The sequence below is a fragment of the Polypterus senegalus genome, chromosome 8 (genome assembly GCF_016835505.1).
Source record: "Polypterus senegalus isolate Bchr_013 chromosome 8, ASM1683550v1, whole genome shotgun sequence".
NCBI lineage: Eukaryota > Metazoa > Chordata > Cladistia > Polypteriformes > Polypteridae > Polypterus > Polypterus senegalus.
In genome coordinates, this window is record NC_053161.1 from 86,918,497 (window position 1) to 86,937,414 (window position 18,918).

Below are 18,918 nucleotides of genomic sequence, written 5' to 3' on the forward strand. Positions count from 1 at the left end.
GTGGGCAGACTTGAGCTCATATCTCTTTGGTTTTTGTAAATCTCAAAATATCACTATTATTGAAGCGTCGGATCTTTTTTCGACACAATCAAGAAGGTTTACAAGCTTGAGTGTGCAAGCTGAAACCCCATCTCCTGTACATATGCTCAAAAGGAACGTTTTTCTTCCCTCAAAATGGTTGTTTCCTGCCGGTGTTATGTACCCGAAGCAAAGCCACGTCAACGAAAGAGGCGCGGCTACCTGTGACTGGCGGAAGACCCACAGGATGATGTGGAAGCTGTGACTACAGCTGAGCAAAGGAACCAAGTGAAGTCAGTCCCTGGTTATATTGTTGTGAAGAAGAAATGATAAAGAAATTTGACAAGAAGGACGAGGAGTCCGGTAATCTTAAACTTTTTAAAGTGCTTTTCACATGTTAAAACGTGCTTGACAAAAAAAAAAAAAACCAAAACAGTTAATGCATGAAGTGTAGAGGCCTAGGAGCCTCTACGTTTTCATTTAGTTTCCATAATCAATACGTATTTATAATCCGTTCCAATTATTTTATTATATAAAACATGCTTTTGCTTTTAATGAGACAAATGTATACCAGTCATCATCGCGAAGACACCATTTGCTTTTCATCCTGTTTTACTTGAAGCGTATACGTTTGCATCTGGAACTGATGTGGTTTAATTCAAGAGAGTAGGTGTACCGAATTTAATAAATAACAATTATATTGTCACATGTGGGATTATTGCGCACTACGACGAGTTCACCAAGTATAAACAGTGCCTTTTTAATGCACAGCTTGTGTTTTATACTCGGGGTCATATATGTTGCAGTTAACAAAGTTTAAATTTGGGAGAAAATATTATTTCTGTAATATTTGATTTACATTCATCTTTTGCGGATTTTTTTTTTAAGTTGTGAAATTTTGAGCGCAATGTAATATGCTTTAAACGATTTCTTTCTTGCAAATCTTTATGCCTGATGCTTTCATAAAATGACACTTGCTGGAAGTATTCGTGGCGCTGTGGTATCATTGCCAATTCGTGTGTGAATGACCTTTATTCTCCAACGGTTTAACTATGTTAATATGCATTTTCAGTTTTTGCTTTTTGGTTGTTCGTTGCTACAAGTTGACAGAATCCGTGAATAAATCTGAAAGCGAAAAAATGTTAATTAAAATGAGTCGAAAAGTATTTCATGTTGAAAATGCTCAGCTGAGAATTATAAACCCATTTTGTTATATCGTGATAATGTGAGTTTTTTGTTAATTCGCAATGGATGCGAGGTTTGTTTTTTAAAGAACCTTTCTTTCTGATGTGTTTTTCCCTAACAATTAGGAAGTGGCTCCAATCCTTTTCAGCACCTTGAGAAAAGTGCCGTTTTGCAAGAGGTAAATGTTTTATTTGGTTACTACAAGCCCAAGTATTCTTTTAAAAATTACTTTAAACATTTAGTACAAATATAAATTGTGTTAACAAGCAGTATAGCATAACAATGCAAATTTGTATAATTTTATACAAATATATTATGAGTAGTTTCTACTCCCATATATAGTTATTTTCTTGATCAAATGGTGAAGGGGTTATTTTGTTAATGAGTATATAGGCAATTACTTTTAATTTATATATATATATATTTAAAGAGCTTCTGTAAAAAGCCAGAATTCCCTCAGGGGCCACTAAAGTTTTATCTATGTAAATTCCAGGCACGTATTTTTAATGAGACACCAATAAACCCAAGAAGATGTCTTCATATCCTAACAAAAATAATTTATTTGCTGAACCAGGTAAGCAAATGTTTCATGCTCTGTTTTAAAGAGTGCTGTTTTTTTATGCTTAAAGACCATTTCCTAAATGAAAAGATTATTTGATGTTCTAGGGTGAACACTTTGGAACAACTGAAGCTACAGAGGCATTTTTTGCAATGACCAGGCTGTTTCAATCAAATGATGTGAGTATGCTATGAGAATTTTTTTTTTAGTGTCCACAATAATATTGTTGTTGGGTCCAGCAGGGAATGTCCGCACAATGGATGGACCAGGTTTAATGCTGCAAAGTTTCGGATAGAACTATGACAAAAACACCACAACAAGAACAAAAACAACACATTTTTTGATACTTGCCATGTAATAAAGAATCGGTCCGCACAGTACACAGCAAGCTTGGGTGGGAGATGTGAAGTAAATATTTGCAGGGTGAATAAATGCTGCTCTAACCATTGGGACGCTCTTTACAGAGGTGCTTTCAGTGTGTTGGCAATTGTTTTTGGGATTGACCAGTTGTGGAGTCATCCGTTTTTAATTTATGTGGTTTATTTTTTTTCTGGATAGCAAACTCTGAGAAGGATGTGCTACTTGACAATAAAAGAAATGGCAAACATTTCTGAAGATGTGATCATTGTAACAAGCAGGTAATGTTTATATTTTAATTTATCTTGTCCCACTAATTGTTTAAATGAATGCACAGCAAATACTTTGTTTTTTTTGTACTTTAACAGAATCATAAATGTGCACGGTATGTTTCATTATTTAATAATTCAATTTAAAGGAGCGTTTCTACAGTGCTTTATTTTTTTATTCAGAAGAACAAGGGAACTCTGAATATTTGATATGTTTAAATACAGTGTACTTGAGTGTATATATAAGGGATGCCTCCAAAGTAATGATGAAGTTTGTTTTCTGCAATTTGTTTGGGGCCAATCAGTATAGTGTGTTTTTTTTGGTTTTTTTTTTTTTTAATTTTATAGTTTCCATTTTGCTGGAATTTTTAGAAATTCAATGCATTAGTTTTTTGAGTACTTTAGTGGTTTTGTTTTCTGCTTTTTTTAATTAATTATAGAGGCCTCATTATGCACCCTCCAGTGCCATTGCCTTTCAGTTTTTTTCTTTGTGATGTGCTACTTCTGATTGGCTGTGTCAGAAACAAACAAACTGATGTAAATTAACAACTGAAATCATGTAAATTAATTAAAAATAGAGTATCTTTTTATGTTTTGAAATTTTTTTGCAACAGTAACTGTTCTTTATACATGCATGAAAAGTCAATAAAAATCTCTGGTTTTGGAGGAATAATCCTTTGTCATTCGCATTAAATGTTTGCAAAATCCTCCAAGCTTGGTGGGGGAAAATGACCTTTAAATACTTTAGATTTTTTTTTTTTAAATAATCATTAAAAGTTATTATAAGAAGATGTAAAAATCATGCTCGTTCCCCTCTTTAAGATGTTAGAGGCTAATTTTAAATATGACATCAAACAACATTAACAGTAGAAGCATGGTGATTCTCCAGCACAGGCTACATGACCAGGCTAAGTAGGATAATGCATGTGAGTGTAATATACTGTATACACACACACATATATTTCCAATCCATACTACTCTGATTTGTTTTACTATTTCCCATTTCTGCTTTACATGGTTTGCAATGCTGCTCTGTGAAACTATGGCCTCTATGAATGTTCAAGCATGACCTACATTTTCTGTTATAACAATTGTGTTAGTATTTACATGGATTAAGTTTAAAGTTTAAAATTGGAACATGTTTTGGTTTTATGGGTAGTTTTTATTATATGTCAAGCTCAAAATCTTTTTTGTTCATCTGTTGTATATCTGGTGAAAGTAATACTTTGTTTCTCTGTAGCAACAAGGGGTAGTCTTATAGTAGTATGGGGAGCTGTAACACACAGTCAGGATCCAATGGTCAAAACACTAGGTTTACCAATATGGCATTCTAAGTTGTCCCAAAGATGCCAAACTGTATATTTAATGTAATCCGTACAGTATAGTTGATAATAGCTCTTATAGCAGGCACAATTCAGAGAACCTTTTGCACTGCTATAGATATGTTTTGTTTTTTGTGATCTTATGGGTCCTATTGTATGTAGTTAGTTTTCTCCAGTTTCATGGATGCTATTCAAAGGCAATTGCAACTTTCTAGCTGTTGATGTATGCTCATCTATAAAACTCCTGAACATTACAACATAAAAAAGGAAAATGATATTAAATGCGCTCAGTAAGGATTACATATTTTGCTCAGCATTTTAAATTAAAAAGCAAAAAGAGGCATGTGCATACATTTGTCAAGCCACTTATAATGTATATATGAATGTATATGTTTGTGGTTATGTATATATTGTGCATTATATTTTCAAAATTAATTGCACTTTTTTTCCCTTTGTTCCTCAACAGTTTGACCAAGGACATGACTGGCAAGGAAGATATTTACAGGGGACCTGCAATTCGTGCTCTCTGCCGCATTACTGATGTAATTTTTTAATGCATTCTTTGTTTATTGCACACATTGGTAGCCTTTTCTTCTGAATTTCAAATATCAGGGTGAAAGGAACCATTGTGCCATAGCTTCATCTGTCACCTTCTGTTAAATTTTAAACATTGGCAATAGGTGATACAAATTCAAACTGTAGTAAAGTTTAATGTGGAGTTTTTAAAATATGCTCTGTGAAAATGTCTCTAAAATCGCTTAGAGGTGTGCTTTAGGTTTTAATTTACTTTTTAAAGTTACATTGACAGTTTCCTTATTCATGGATTTATTATTTTCCAGACAACCATGCTTCAAGCTATAGAAAGGTACATGAAACAAGCAATTGTGGATAAAGTGCCTAGCGTTTCAAGCTCAGCATTGGTTTCTTCTTTGGTAAGATATTTTTTATTTTACTGTACTTTTATTGCTGTATTTTTTTTTTTATTGCAATTTGCAGTTTTACTTGTATTTTGAGTAGTATAGTTTGATAAATTCACTTCTGGTTTATCATCAGCTTTACAGCTGATTTTTTTTTTTTTCACAATGTATTAAGTTCATATATTGCAGTAAGTTTTAATTCATTTGTTTTTGCAAATTTTATTTTATGTATTTAACACGTTATGGCATTTTAGTGAAGCCTTGATAATAGTGATGGATTAAGGTTTTCAAGTATATCATGTGGAAATGTAACAAAGGGAAGGCTGTTCATTCTGGTTTTCCATGTGGTCTGTCAAGTTTGTTTTTTTTTTCTTTTTCTTTCTTTCTTTCTTTCTTTCTTTAAACATAAATAGAGAATGCTCAGACTAACCCACTATGAAGGGAACACAAGCAGAGTAGTCCCGAAGTGCTAACTTTAGGCTGTCCTAAATTTATGAAACCGGTTGATTTACTTTTGTCAGTGTCTGCACTTGTTTTTAAGTTACTGGTGCATTTTTTAAATTGATCGGTATGCATTTCCATATCAAGCTTTCCACATATGTGCACTGTCAGTTCTGGTATAAACCACTGTTTCTGATTTAATAGTATAAATTAAAAGCTTTAACTTAGAAGTGTATTTCACAAATCTAAGATTAGCTCTTAGAACACCTATAGAATTAGGAAGTATTTTATCCATTTTTGGTAAAAAGAAGTAGTAAAAGTTAATGAACTCCTCCTTGATACAAAAAGGAAAAAGCTTTAATATTAATATGACCCAAATGAAAATGTCTAAAATCTTGCTAAACTCAATACAATTTACATGTGTGAGTGTGTGCATATGTATATAATATAATCTACATAGTATGGCTTTGTTTTCCACTTTAAGTAGTTTTTAGTAGTTGTAACATTTAATGTTGAATTGTATTTATTATTGCAGTTATTAGTAAATCAGTTCGCAATTTAACTTAAATGGCAGATTGGGGTGACATGTTGGTGCAGTGGTAGTACTGCTGCCTCACAGTAAGGAGGCCAAGGTTTGCGTCCTGGGTACTCCTTGCGTGAAGTTTGCATGTTCTCCCTGTGTCTGCGTGGGGTTCCTTCCACAGTCCAAAGATGTGTAGGTTAGATGAATTGGTGATCCTAAATTGGCCTGTGTGTGTTCACCCTGTGATGGAGTGACACCCTGTCCAGGGTTTGTTTCTTCTTTCCACCATATACTAGCTGAGAGGGGCTCTAGCAAACCCCTGTGACCCTCTTCCGGACTAAGGTGGTTAGAGAATGACTGACGGACTGAAGTGGCAGATTTCTACTTTTTAGCTTAAAGAGGTGTTCATCTGTGTGCTGCTTTGTTTTCAGGTGATTTATTCATGGGATTCATTTGATGTGTTTTTAACAGGATGAAAATCTTCAGTTTAACCTACACCAAGTCCTAAATTTGTGAATTTTATCTTACATTAACATCTTTTTTGCATTAATTGTTTTTGGTCTTTGTTTAAAGCACATGGTGAAGATGAGTTATGATGTAGTTAAACGCTGGGTTAATGAAGCACAAGAAGCTGCATCAAGTGACAATATCATGGTACAGGTACGTATCTATGTCGCAAGCTAAATTATTGGTTTTTCTATTGTCTGTCATCAAACCTCTCTGCATATATATATATATATATATATATATATATATATATATATATATATATATATATACTGAGTGTGTCTTATTTCCTACACACATTTTCTTGATGTACAATTCTAATAACAAGCCCTTTTCACTATAGTCAGAATACCCTTAAATATAGTTTTAATTGACCAATTAAAAGATGCAGATGTAAATAATGTGTGATTAAGAGACTGTGACAAAATGTAACACTTAATAATAACATTTTTACTAAATTTCTTAGTAAAGTAGAAGACACATTCATATAGACTGCACAGACAAAGACATGAATCTGTACTTGATTAAGTAAACCTGGCAGAACTAAAATGAGCAGGTGCACAGTTTCCCCCAAGGCTGAGATGTACCTTTATCTCTGAATATATAATGTTAGCGGTTTTAGGTGACCCACTGTAAATGCTTATGTTGATCCAGATAAGCTGTAGAGATTTTTTGTTTTCTATAGTTTACAACATTCCTTAGTTTTATCACCAAGGGTGAACCATTGTTGGTTGGACTGGCCAAAGGAGTCCATATGAAAACTTCTTATTCTTTTGTATAAGCATTCTGTCCTTTAACACTAATTGTTTCCATATCCCACCACTTATTTAACTGTTTGGTTAATTATTATTGATGGAATAAGAAAAACCAAAATAGCTATCGTATCCTGTTATATATCTAGGGTGAATGATTACCTAACTTAGCCTGTTTCTATTTATTTATCACACATTTTGTCATCACCACTGTGATACTTGTATACATTTTGTTTAATGTCTTTGAAACTCCTTATATACACCAGATTCTAGTTTTATTAGCCCTTTATAACTGCTTCATTTATGGACATCTCATGCCTGCTATTTTTTCTTTATATTGGATTCTTAATATTTAGTCCACTAAGTTTATTATGACAATAGCTAACATTATTTGGTACAAGAGAGGACTTTAACACTAATGTTTATTTTAGATCCTGCTTTTGAAGCAGTCTTGTATTTGTAGATTTTCTGTCAGGAAGTACTCCAATTTCTGGTGAAAGCTGTTTTGATTGCTAAAGATTTTCAACCTTAGATTTCTTAGTTTCAGTAATAAAAATCCATCTGGAATGTGATGCTTTTATAAATCCATCCCACTGTTATCCATCTTCGCTATTGAAAGGAAGTAATGATATTAGGCAAAAGCCTAATTAAGTTTGCAACAAAACTCAAAATCTGTTTTAAATTATTAAGTATTTGCACAGTGCAAAAATATACAATTAGAATCTAATGTTGTTAATTTGCTTCTAGTACCATGCCTTGGGGCTTTTGTATCATCTGAGAAAAAATGATCGCTTAGCAGTTACAAAAATGCTGAATACATTTACAAAGTCTGGCCTGAAATCACCCTTTGCCTACTGTATGCTGATTCGGATTGCCAGCCGCCTACTTGAGGAAACCGATGGAGGGTAGGTCTATTTTGGTCTTATATTTTCAAGTGTTTTTGCAGAATAATAATTTCAGCTTTGCCTTTACCAAGTAATTAAACCTCAGATTTCTGCCACAGGCTGTAATTAACTTCATGTATGTCATTGTAATTTGGATTACTTGCGAGCCAGTGAAATATACTGTATTAACATACAAATGTTACTTCTAAGTGCTTAATCCTCATTCGCAATTTTAATATTTTTTGTTGGTAGTAGCAATATATGCATCTTAAAAATCAGTCTTATTTCTGCTTTACAGTGATCTGCTTTATATTGCTGCTTTTACACCTGTCAGTGCTTTAAGTGCACTTAAGAGTATTTGGAAGATTCCTACTTTTCTGTTTTATTAAATTGACAGTGACTATATCAGGCTTACTATGAGCATCAAGCATAAGAACATTTTTGATCAGGGTTTTTATGGGTAATCCTTGTCTTTGCAATTACTTTAACTTCGTATGTCCTAAGGGGTTTTTGGCATCACTGCGGACAAATTAAATACCCAAAAATTAACGGTTACACTTGTTGCATTATAAGAGTCTCAAATGACTGAAGAGTATTGAGTATAACACTTCACATTTTTGAACAAACATTTCTGTATGAATAAATACCAAACAATACCAAAATACCAAGTAAATCTACTAAATATCACCAAATGTTTTAGGAATTTCTCTCCAAAAATACATTTTTTCATTACATTTTATGATGCAAAACCCTGAAATCAGTTTTATTTTATGCCCTAGTCTGTCGGCTATATATATTTATATATACATGATCACTTTGAAGCGCCAAGTAATTTGTACCTGTGTATGTATGATTATGTACTCCTCCAAAATTTTACTTTCATAATTATTTTTCATGCCAGTCTTTGAAACGATTTCTGTTTACCGCTAAGACACAGAGAAACCTTACATAGTTCAATACATTGGGTTTTTGTGCTGCATTTCACTTAAGAGCCCTGGACAGGGCACACACATGCATCAAAGCCATTCACACACTGTCCAGTCAACCTAAACAGCACATTTTTGGCATGCAAGACAAAAACTGGCATCCTCAGAAACATTGGAGTGGAACATTGCAGTGACATTTGATCAAAAGGGAAGTCGGAGAGTTCAAGTGAAATTGCGAGTGACAGTGTTGCATGATACAAATACATTTGATCAAACAGCAGTCTCCTGTGAAATTTAGAGGGATTAAGGGGATTGAAGGGTGGGAGATTGGGGGGTTTTACTGTGAAACTTCGAGTAAGTACAGTGTAACTGTACATTAAGTTGAATATGGAAGAGCACTGCTCAGAAAACCAACATAGGGAGGACCTGCAGCAACAATAGTTCCAGGTGTATGTGGCAGGCAGGAATTCAACAAAATACCAGCCACTTATAAGCAGATAACCAGGTATGCATTCTTAAATATTGTAAGATATTAAGAAGAAATTAATGTGAACCAGCTAGGTTAACTATGGAAAGGACATTTTGTTCAGGCTCTTCATTGTATGCCTTGTGCAGTATATCTTCTGAAGTAAGTAACAGTAAGTTTGTGATTCAAAACTTGTTCAGAATGTTACCATTGTAGATGATACGTTTTTAAGTCAGATGTGCTACTGGCAGTTTAACCTATTCTATGATGATTACAGTATCTTTCCTATAATACAAGGCATTCAAAACATGGAATATTATTGACATTAAGCCCATTAGTGATTTCTATGTTGGCAATATACAGTACAGGTAGTATCCAACTCGCAATCACTTTCAGTTCCAGTAGACCTGTCATAAGTAGATCTGGACGCAGTCAGGCCGGTATATGTGTATATATGTATTCCAATCTGACTGTATGAGTAGTACTGTATAGTAAGACCCTTTTATCATAATTCTTAGCATATTGTGTAGATTTTATATCTTACAGTGGAGGAAATAATTATTTGACCCCTCTCTGATTTTGTAAGTTTGTCCAATGACAAAGAAATGAAAAGTCTCAGAACAGTATCATTTCAATGGTAGGTTTATTTCAACAGTGGCAGATTGCACATCAAAAGGAAAATCGAAAAAATAACTTTAAATAAAAGATAGAAATTGATTTGCATTTCATTGAGGGAAATAAGTTTTTGAACCCTCTAACAAAAAAAGACTTAATACTTAGTGGAAAAACCCTTGTTTGCAAGCACAGAGGTCAAACGTTTCTTGTAATTGATGACCAAGTTTGCGCACATTTTAGGAGGAATGTTGGTCCACTCCTCTTTGCAGATCATCTCTAAATCCCTAAGGTTTCGAGGCTGTCTCTGTGCTACTCTGAGCTTGAGCTCCCTCCATAGGTTTTCTATTGGATTAAGGTCCGGAGACTGACTAGGCCACTCCATGACCTTAATGTGCTTCTTCTTGAGCCACTCCTTTGTTGCCTTTGCTGTATGTTTTGGGTCATTGTCGTGCTGGAACACCCATCCACGACCCATTTTCAGTTTCCTGGCAGAGGGAAGGAGATTGTCGCTCAGGATTTCACGATACATGGCTCCGTCCATTTTCCGTTAATGCGATTAAGTTGTCCTGTGCCCTTAGCAGAAAAACACCCCCAAAGCAAAATGTTTCCACCCCCATGCTTGACGGTGGGGACGGTGTTTTGGGGTCATAGGCAGCATTTTTCTTCCTCCAAACACAGCGAGTTGAGTTAATGCCAAAGAGCTCTATTTTGGTCTCATCAGACCACAGCACCTTCTCCCAGTCACTCTCTGAATCATTCAGGTGTTCATTGGCAAACTTCAGACGGGCCTGCACATGTGCCTTCTTGAGCAGGGCGACCTTGCGAGCCCTGCAGGATTTTAATCCATTGCGGTGTAATGTGTTTCCAATGGTTTTCTTGGTGACTGTGGTCCCTGCTAATTTGAGGTCATTAACTAACTCCTCCCGTGTAGTTCTAGGATTCTTTTTCACCTTTCTCAGAACCATTGACACCCCACGAGGTGAGATCTTGCGTGGAGCCCCAGAGCGAGGTCGATTGATGGTCATTTTGTGCTCCTTCCATTTTCGAACAATCGCACCAACAGTTGTCACCTTCTCACTAATGGTTTTGTAGCCCATTCCAGCCTTGTGCAGGTCTACAATTTTGTCTCTGACATCCTTGGACAGCTCTTTGGTCTTTCCCATGTTGTAGAGTGTGGAGTCTGCTTGATTGATTGATTCTGTGGACAGGTGTCTTTTATACAGGTGACTAGTTAAGACAGGTGTCCTTAATGAGGGTGACTAATTGAGTAGAAGTGTCTAACCACTCTGTGGGAGCCAGAACTCTTAATGGTTGGTAGGGGTTCAAAAACTTATTTCCCTCAATGAAATGCAAATCAATTTCTATCTTTTATTTAAAGTTATTTTTTCGATTTTCCTTTTGATGTGCAATCTGCCACTGTTGAAATAAACCTACCATTGAAATGATACTGTTCTGAGACTTTTCATTTCTTTGTCATTGGACAAACTTACAAAATCAGTGAGGGGTCAAATAATTATTTCCTCCACTGTATGTACTTTTTTTTTTTTTGTTTTATTTCTGTTGCTCACATGGGTTCTGAACCTTTTAACAGCTTCACACATTTTCTTTATTTGTGTTATATTAAATCCTCCGTGTGAGCCTCTCCCATTATGTATTGTGTTAATTATTAGAGGAGGAATTGTACCAGCAGAGTTTTGTATGTTTTCTGTTTTGACATTTCATCCTGTTAATAGTAAACTTCAACAGTGGTTGCATTACCCCTTCATGGCAGTTTATATGAAATGGGCACATTGTGGGTCACAAGGCAGGAGCTTTGGAGGTTAATCGGATTCAAAGCTAAAGTGAACTAGTGCAGCGTATGTGGTAAACACCAGTTACAATGGGATAACAAGTCACATGTGATTGCATTCGCTTTCTTTCCTCCCTCATACTGCTTGATCACCTTCATTTTTGTGTCAAGATCAATTGTATTTTTTTCCCCTGTAAGTGTAAGACAAATATAACTGAATGTAGTCAAAACTGTTGCAGGTAATAAACTGAAATTGAGATGAATAGGTCTCGATATACAGAGCTGGCGTGGCAAAAGCTGCTGTTTGCCTGTGAGATGTGGTAGCAGTCGTAAGTTGAAGATACATAGGTCATAAGTCATAGACTACCTGTATATGAATTTGAGCTGTGCAAAGGATGCAGTTGTGTAGTAACCAATTTCTTCTGTTATGTGCAAAACAGGAATTTTGGTAAATGTTGCATGTCTGGATTTTCTAATCTTACTCCAGCACTGCTGGCAGATATTATACGCTGTTGCAATCTTCTTCTTTCGGCTGCTTCCGTTAGGGGTTGCCACAGCAGATCATCTTCTTCCATATCTTTCTGTCCTCTGCATCTTTCTCACTCATCACCTGCATGTCATCTCTCTCTCACCATAACCATAAACCACCCCTTAGTCCTTCCTCTTTTCCTCTTCCCTGGCAGCTCTATCCTTAGCACCCTTCTCCCAATATACTCAGCATCTCTCCTCTGTACATATCTAAATCAATGCAATCTCGCCTCTCTGACTTTGCCTCCCAACCGCCCAACTTGAGCTGACCGTCTACTGTACTCATTTCTAATCCTATCCATCATCATCACACCTAGGCAGCTCTGTTTCCTGCTTTCTGGTCAGTCTGGGCATAGCTAGTTTCACTACCGTCCTGTAGACCTTCGCTTTCACTCTTGCTGATACCCATTTGTCACAAATCCTGACACTCTTCTCCACCCATTTATACTCTGTTGCAGTAATGAACATATAGTTTTTCAACATACTACCAGGGTGTTTGGAAAAAAAATAATTTCTTGATGATCTGAAGGCCGCACTGGAAAAAAGGGTGTTTCAATCAGAATTTCACAGAAAAATTGAGCTTGGCCATTGACTACACACAATCATGAGAATGTATCTAAAGTATGACCCGATTCATTTAAAATCATACATCACTAGGTCAGTAAATGCCATCCGTAACAATGAACATAGCTGCCCTTGGATTTTGTGTTTAATAGTTGCATATTTGCATACATTACACTGTTGACTAATAGTAACATTAAGATTAACAGTAAAATTTTAATATATGATGGAGACAGTGCAGTTAAAAAGAGTGGAGGCCTAAAGACAAAAGAACTGATAAGAAACTGGTAAAAAAATCAGTGTCTTTTTAGGATCTGTATAAATGAGCTTACTCGAACAGGAGCCCAACCATTAGAACATGAATGAAAACCTATCAGAGTAGTTGTGATTTCTGCCTTATTCACAGATCAGGATAATCTGGAAACACTCTCAGTACCACTTTATTCTGTGTTTTATAGCTGTTTAAAATCTCCATCTGACAATACAGAATCCAAGTCATCAGCAATTTTCAACAGATTTGAGTATGTATTTTGACAATCACAATGGCAACTCTGTTCCTTTTGAATTTTTTGCTGTCATCTAAAGAAAATTATCATACAATACCCTTTAGCCAGGATTTATTACCTGGTGTTTTCAGTCTTCTGCCCCTTTCATGTTAACAGTCTTAAAAGTGCTAAGCTATTCTGTACCGTTAGTAACAAGACTTGTTGCTATGCACTTTAATGGCAAATGTAGTGTTATACAGTGCAACCTTGGGTCACAAACGTCTCGGAACACATACAAATCGGGTTATGACCAATAAGTTTGCCAAACTTTTGCATCTGTTCATGACCACACACTCGGGTGACGAGCAAGCCCGTTTTCCTTGCGGTACATGCGCACTGATTTCCGCACGTGTTCAGTCTCTCCCTGTGCATTCGCTGTGAACTCTTTGTTGTCTATTTCGTTTCCCTTCCGGTTTGTACGCGCCGGTGATTTCCGCACGTGTTCATTCTCTCCCTGTACAGTACATTGTTCTCGGTCAGACATGCATCACGCAGAAGGACTTTACCTCAAAACTGTAATCTCCTCTCCACCCAGCTTCCTGCTCACTTCATGCCAGAACTCGACTCATGCAAGCTTCGTTTTCTTGGTTGTTTATGGTTAGTTTTTGTATAAATTAAGGATTTTTCAAATGTTCATTTTTTTCCCTGTGCTTAAAAATCTTTATATATATATATATAAAATGTTTACAGCGAGTGGTTCGTAAGGCTGTAGCATGAACTCTTACAATGTTAGTTTTCTCTGTTCAAGGTTTTCTCAGTGTTATTCAATGTTTTTACATTTAGTTTATTATTACACTGTGTATTCTATGTTATAATTAACTATTTTTGTGCTTAAAAATCTTTTTAAAAATATATTTACACACAGTTCGTACAGTCTGGAACGGATTAATTGTATTTACATACAATCCTATGGGGGAAATTACTTCGGGTCACGACCAAATCAGGTTGCAACTAGAGTTTTGGAACAAATTACGGTTGTGACCTGAGGTTCCACTGTACCTGTATTATTTTTAGGGAGGAAAGCATTGTGCAGAGAAAACATGTTTTCAGTTTTGAATAAAATACTTTTTAACAAAATAGATGTTAGTTGCAGTAAACACCACATGGACTTATCTCGTCTTAGTGGTTTGGCCTGGGTACATTATGGATAACCTACAGTTAGGTCCATAAATATTTGGACAGAGAACTTTTTTCTAATTTTGGTTCTGTACATTACCACAATGAATTTTAAATGAAACCACTCAGATGCAGTTGAAGTGCAGACTTTAAGCTTTAATTCAGTGGGTTGAACAAAAAGATTGCATAACAATGTGAGGCAACTAAAGCATTTTTTTAACACAATCCCTTCATTTCAGGGGTTCAAAAGTAATTGGACAATTGACTCAAAGGCTATTTCATGGGCAGGTGTGGGCAAGTCCGTCGTTATGTCATTATCAATTAAGCAGATAAAAGGCCTGGAGTTGATTTGAGGTGTGGTGCTTGCATGTGGAAGATTTTGCTGTGAACAGACAACATGCGGTCAAAGGAGCTCTCTATGCAGGTGAAAGAAGCCATCCTTAAGCTGCGAAAACAGAAAAAACCCATCCGAGAAATTGCTACAATATTACGAGTGGCAAAATCTACAGTTTGGTACATCCTGAGAAAGAAAGCAAGCACTGCTGAACTCGGCAACGCAAAAAGACCTGGACGTCCACGGAAGACAACATTGGTGGATGATCGCAGAATCATTTCCATGGTGAAGGGAAACCCCCTTCACAACAGCCAGCCAAGTGAACAAGGGGGTAGGCGTATCAATATCCAAATCTACCATAAAGAGAAGACTGCATGAAAGTAAATACAGAGGGTGCACTGCAAGGTGCAAGTCATTCATAAGCCTCAAGAATAGAAAGGCTAGATTGGACTTTGCTAAAGAACAACAAAAAAGCCAGCACAGTTCTGGAAAAACATTCTTTGGACAGACGAAACCAAGATCAACCTCTACTAGAATGATGGCAGGAAAAAAGTACGGGAAAGGCGTGGAACAGCTCATTATCCACAGCATACCACATCATCTGTAAAACACGGTGGAGGCAGTGTGAATCACTTGGGCGTGCATGGCTGGCAGTGGCACTGGGACACTACTATCTATTGATGATGTGACACAGGACAGAAGCAGCCGAATGAATTCTGAGGTGTTCAGAGACATACTGTCTGCTCAAATCCAGCTAAATGCAGTCAAATTGATTGGGCGGCGTTTCATGATACAGATGGACAATGACCCAAAACATACAGCCAAAGCAACTCTGGAGTTTATTAAAGCAAAGAAGTGGAAAATTCTTGAATGGCCAAGTCAGTCACCTGATCTTAATCCAACTGAGCATGCATTTCACTTGTTGAAGACTAAACTTTGGACAGAAAGACCCACAAACAAACAGCAACTGAAAGCCGCTGCAGTAAAAGCCTGGCAGAGCATTAAAGAGGAGGAAACCTAGCATCTGGTGATGCCCATGAGTTCAAGATTTCAGGCTGTCATTGCCAGCAAAGGGTTTTCAACCAAGTATTAGAAATGAACATTTTATTTCCAGTTATTTAATTTGTCCAATTACTTTTGAGCCCCTGAAATGTGTTTAAAAAAAATGCTTTAGCTGCCTCACATTTTTATGCAATTGTTTAGTTCAACCCACTGAATTAAAGCTGAAAGTCTGCACTTCAGCTGCATCTGAGTTGTTTCATTTAAAATTCATTGTGGTAATGTACAGAACCAAAATTAGAAAAAAGTTGTCTCTGTCCAAATATTTATGGACCTAACTGTAATTATGGGAAACGTCATCAGGTGGTAACTTTGGTTAGATATGGTGGTTTCATACTTGGATAATACTGGAGCAACATTTGCTTACCTGCCAGACATTACTTGAACTTGTATTACTGTACTTCTAATGCACTTACTGCAATATCTGGGATATTACTGGATGCAATGATATTATGTAGTAAGATCTCTGTTTTGATGCACAAAATTGCTCTGACTGCACTTTATCACACTTAACTGTAAAAATCCTAATCCACCCACTATAACAAAAGTGTGGTAAGGAGGCCCCATTTTAAAATAAAAATAAAAAAAAATTTAAATGTTGGGTTTGTTATAAAATATTATGTTACTGAATATATGCTCTCTGGAACTGATTTTAGTGTAATTTTGCTAAATAAATGATGATAAAAATAAATAAAAAATGGCTTTCACAACTAAATTGCATCTAATTCCTGGTGATTTTTGTGACACATTAGTACTTGCAGAACAGGATGTTACCTTGGCAGAGTAGACCTTCTTCCATTATAATAATAGGTGAAGTAACTATTTTAGGAAACCCCAAATTTGTGCAGATGTAAACAACAAAAAACGGGAATATCCACACTTAATAGGGGGGAAACCATTAATTGCAGTCCATACACAAACAACTGCAGTAAAAAAAAAAAAGTGCAAAAAAACTGTAAAACTTTGATATTAAAATTGCTTTACAGATGTCGTATGATCGATGCTCTGCATGATGAATGTATGAAGTAGGCAGGAAGGGTCTCCGTTACATATTTAGAGAGAATACAGAGACCACTTTTTGCCATTTAATCTTTGTTGGATAAATACTGCTGTGTGGGCAGGTAAATAAAAAATAAAAAAAAAAAGTCCTACTGGACCTTTTTTCTTCTGTATGTTTTGTGCTTGTTTAATTATACTGTTATTTCTGGAAATTGTTTCAAAGTACCGTGTTTCCCCAAAAATAAGACCGGGTCTTATATTAATTTTTTGCTCCCGATGATGCACTAGGGCTTATTTTTAGAGGATATCTTCTATTTATGTGCAACAATATACATTTATCAAAATACAGTCATGTCATCTTCTGGAATATGGTCATAACTCTCCACTTTCAAACCCTGAATTTCTTGCTACTCCAGTTGCTTTGAGGATCCTACGGGATCGATGTGGCTGCTTCGATGTTTGACGAATGGTTCAATGTGGTGAAGCAAAATGCCGATATACAAATGTATTCATGTTGCCTTTATATTCAAGTGTCGCATATTCCCCAAAGTAATAACACGATACATTTTAAAAGTCTCACATACCATCTGTGCCGTGTGGTATTTTTTTTTTTTTTTTTTGCATCTTCACTACAGCATAGTAGAATGTACAGCAGCGTATTTGAGCCACAGAGATAAAAAAAAAGGGACATAATTAAAATGTCTATTTTGTGATTAAAGTGGAAATTTTGGCTTTAAACTCGGTGTCCACTTTAACCTTGTAGTTTACTTTATCATTAAAGTAGACCATTGTAAACGTCATCTTAAAACCGACCCAGTTGTTAATGAATTAGGCGCTTCTGGGTCTTCCTCCTGACCTGACAGCAGTGGCAATCAGCAATAGATTTCTACACAGAGCATATTAAATTTATAATATTCCAGCTCTCTGTACATTTATAATTCTTAGATTTATACTTGACATCACTTACATATTTTAATTCATTTTATCATGAATGTTACATTTTACAGATAAATCATTAACTTTGTTAAAATAATGAATACTGCTAATAGTTACACATATGGGGTGGCAGAGTGGAAGCGCTGCTGTCTCGCAGGGAGTCGCGTCCATTGTGATCCCTTCCTGGAGTTTACATGTTTTCCTGGTGGGTTTCCAAAGTGTGCTCACTTTTCCATCCAAAGACATGAAGGCTTGGGGATTTGGTGAAGCTACAATGACAACAGTATATGTGTGTGCTTATGTTCGCCTTGTGATGAGCTGATACCCTGTCCAGGGATTTTGTTTCTGTCTTGTGACAGATGCTTGCTGGAATGGACACATCCCTAAATTGATGGATGTAATCATTAAACATCCTTTTCAGAGATATTGTGGCAAGGGGTCCTTGGAATTTAATGGATGTTTTGGGCACATGCGTCACATCGCGTTAAGTATAAACCTGGCCTTAAGCGTCTTACGTTTCAGCTGACGATCTTGATTAGGGCTTATTTTTGGGGTAGGGCTTATATTACAGAGCACCCTGAAAATTATGCTAGGGATTATTTTTGCAGCAGGTCTTTTCGGATAAACACGGTGGGATGAAAATGTAGCAGTTTTACTAAAATGTGCTGGCTATGAATGATTTCTGGACTAGTTTTTACAGAATTAATTTTTTTGGTGCTCTCCATAATCAATAATTAATTTTAGTTTTTTCTGTGTTACGATCTACTGAGAAACTGATGTCCCTATCAATATTTTTTTCTTGTGAAAAATCATGAAATTATAATATTAGGACAATTATTAGAATAACTGTCATCTCTTTCCCCCCCAACCTCAATAGACACGACAGTCCCTTGTTTGACTTTATTGAGGGCTGTTTGCGGAACAAACATGAAATGGTTGTATATGAAGCAGCATCTGCTATTGTTCATCTACCGAACTGCCGAGCACGAGAACTGGCACCAGCTGTCTCAGGTAAATAATCACAAATGGTTTTTTGTGCATGTGTTTTACCTGTTTAACTGTAGTATAATTTTAGATTTATTATTTAGTTCACTGTATGGTTGTAAAACAGTGCCAGGTGTTGTGAAGATAGGTCTCTGCTAGATAGCTTGGCTAATGTACAAAACATGAAACTTTAGCTTATTCCCATTTTCTCTTTATTTACAGTTCTTCAACTCTTCTGCAGCTCCCCTAAAGCAGCACTTAGATATGCAGCAGTCAGGACACTCAATAAGGTATTGTAATCGCAGTGTTTGCTCTACTTCTACACC

General features: G+C 36.1%; 1 protein-coding gene across 1 annotated transcript in view; it reads left to right on the forward strand.

Annotated features, from left to right (window-relative positions):
- Nucleotides 1-239: 239 nt before the first annotated feature.
- copg2 (COPI coat complex subunit gamma 2) overlaps nucleotides 240-18,918 on the forward strand; it is a 37,926-nt gene continuing 19,247 nt past the window's right edge. The window contains exons 1-11 of the mRNA XM_039761372.1: nucleotides 240-381; nucleotides 1,329-1,381; nucleotides 1,697-1,777; nucleotides 1,870-1,941; nucleotides 2,321-2,400; nucleotides 4,177-4,252; nucleotides 4,550-4,642; nucleotides 6,165-6,251; nucleotides 7,598-7,755; nucleotides 18,486-18,619; nucleotides 18,815-18,882. Coding sequence (XP_039617306.1) covers nucleotides 345-381; nucleotides 1,329-1,381; nucleotides 1,697-1,777; nucleotides 1,870-1,941; nucleotides 2,321-2,400; nucleotides 4,177-4,252; nucleotides 4,550-4,642; nucleotides 6,165-6,251; nucleotides 7,598-7,755; nucleotides 18,486-18,619; nucleotides 18,815-18,882 — 939 coding nt within the window. The 5' untranslated portion in view covers nucleotides 240-344. The remainder of the gene's footprint in view (nucleotides 382-1,328; nucleotides 1,382-1,696; nucleotides 1,778-1,869; nucleotides 1,942-2,320; nucleotides 2,401-4,176; nucleotides 4,253-4,549; nucleotides 4,643-6,164; nucleotides 6,252-7,597; nucleotides 7,756-18,485; nucleotides 18,620-18,814; nucleotides 18,883-18,918) is intronic.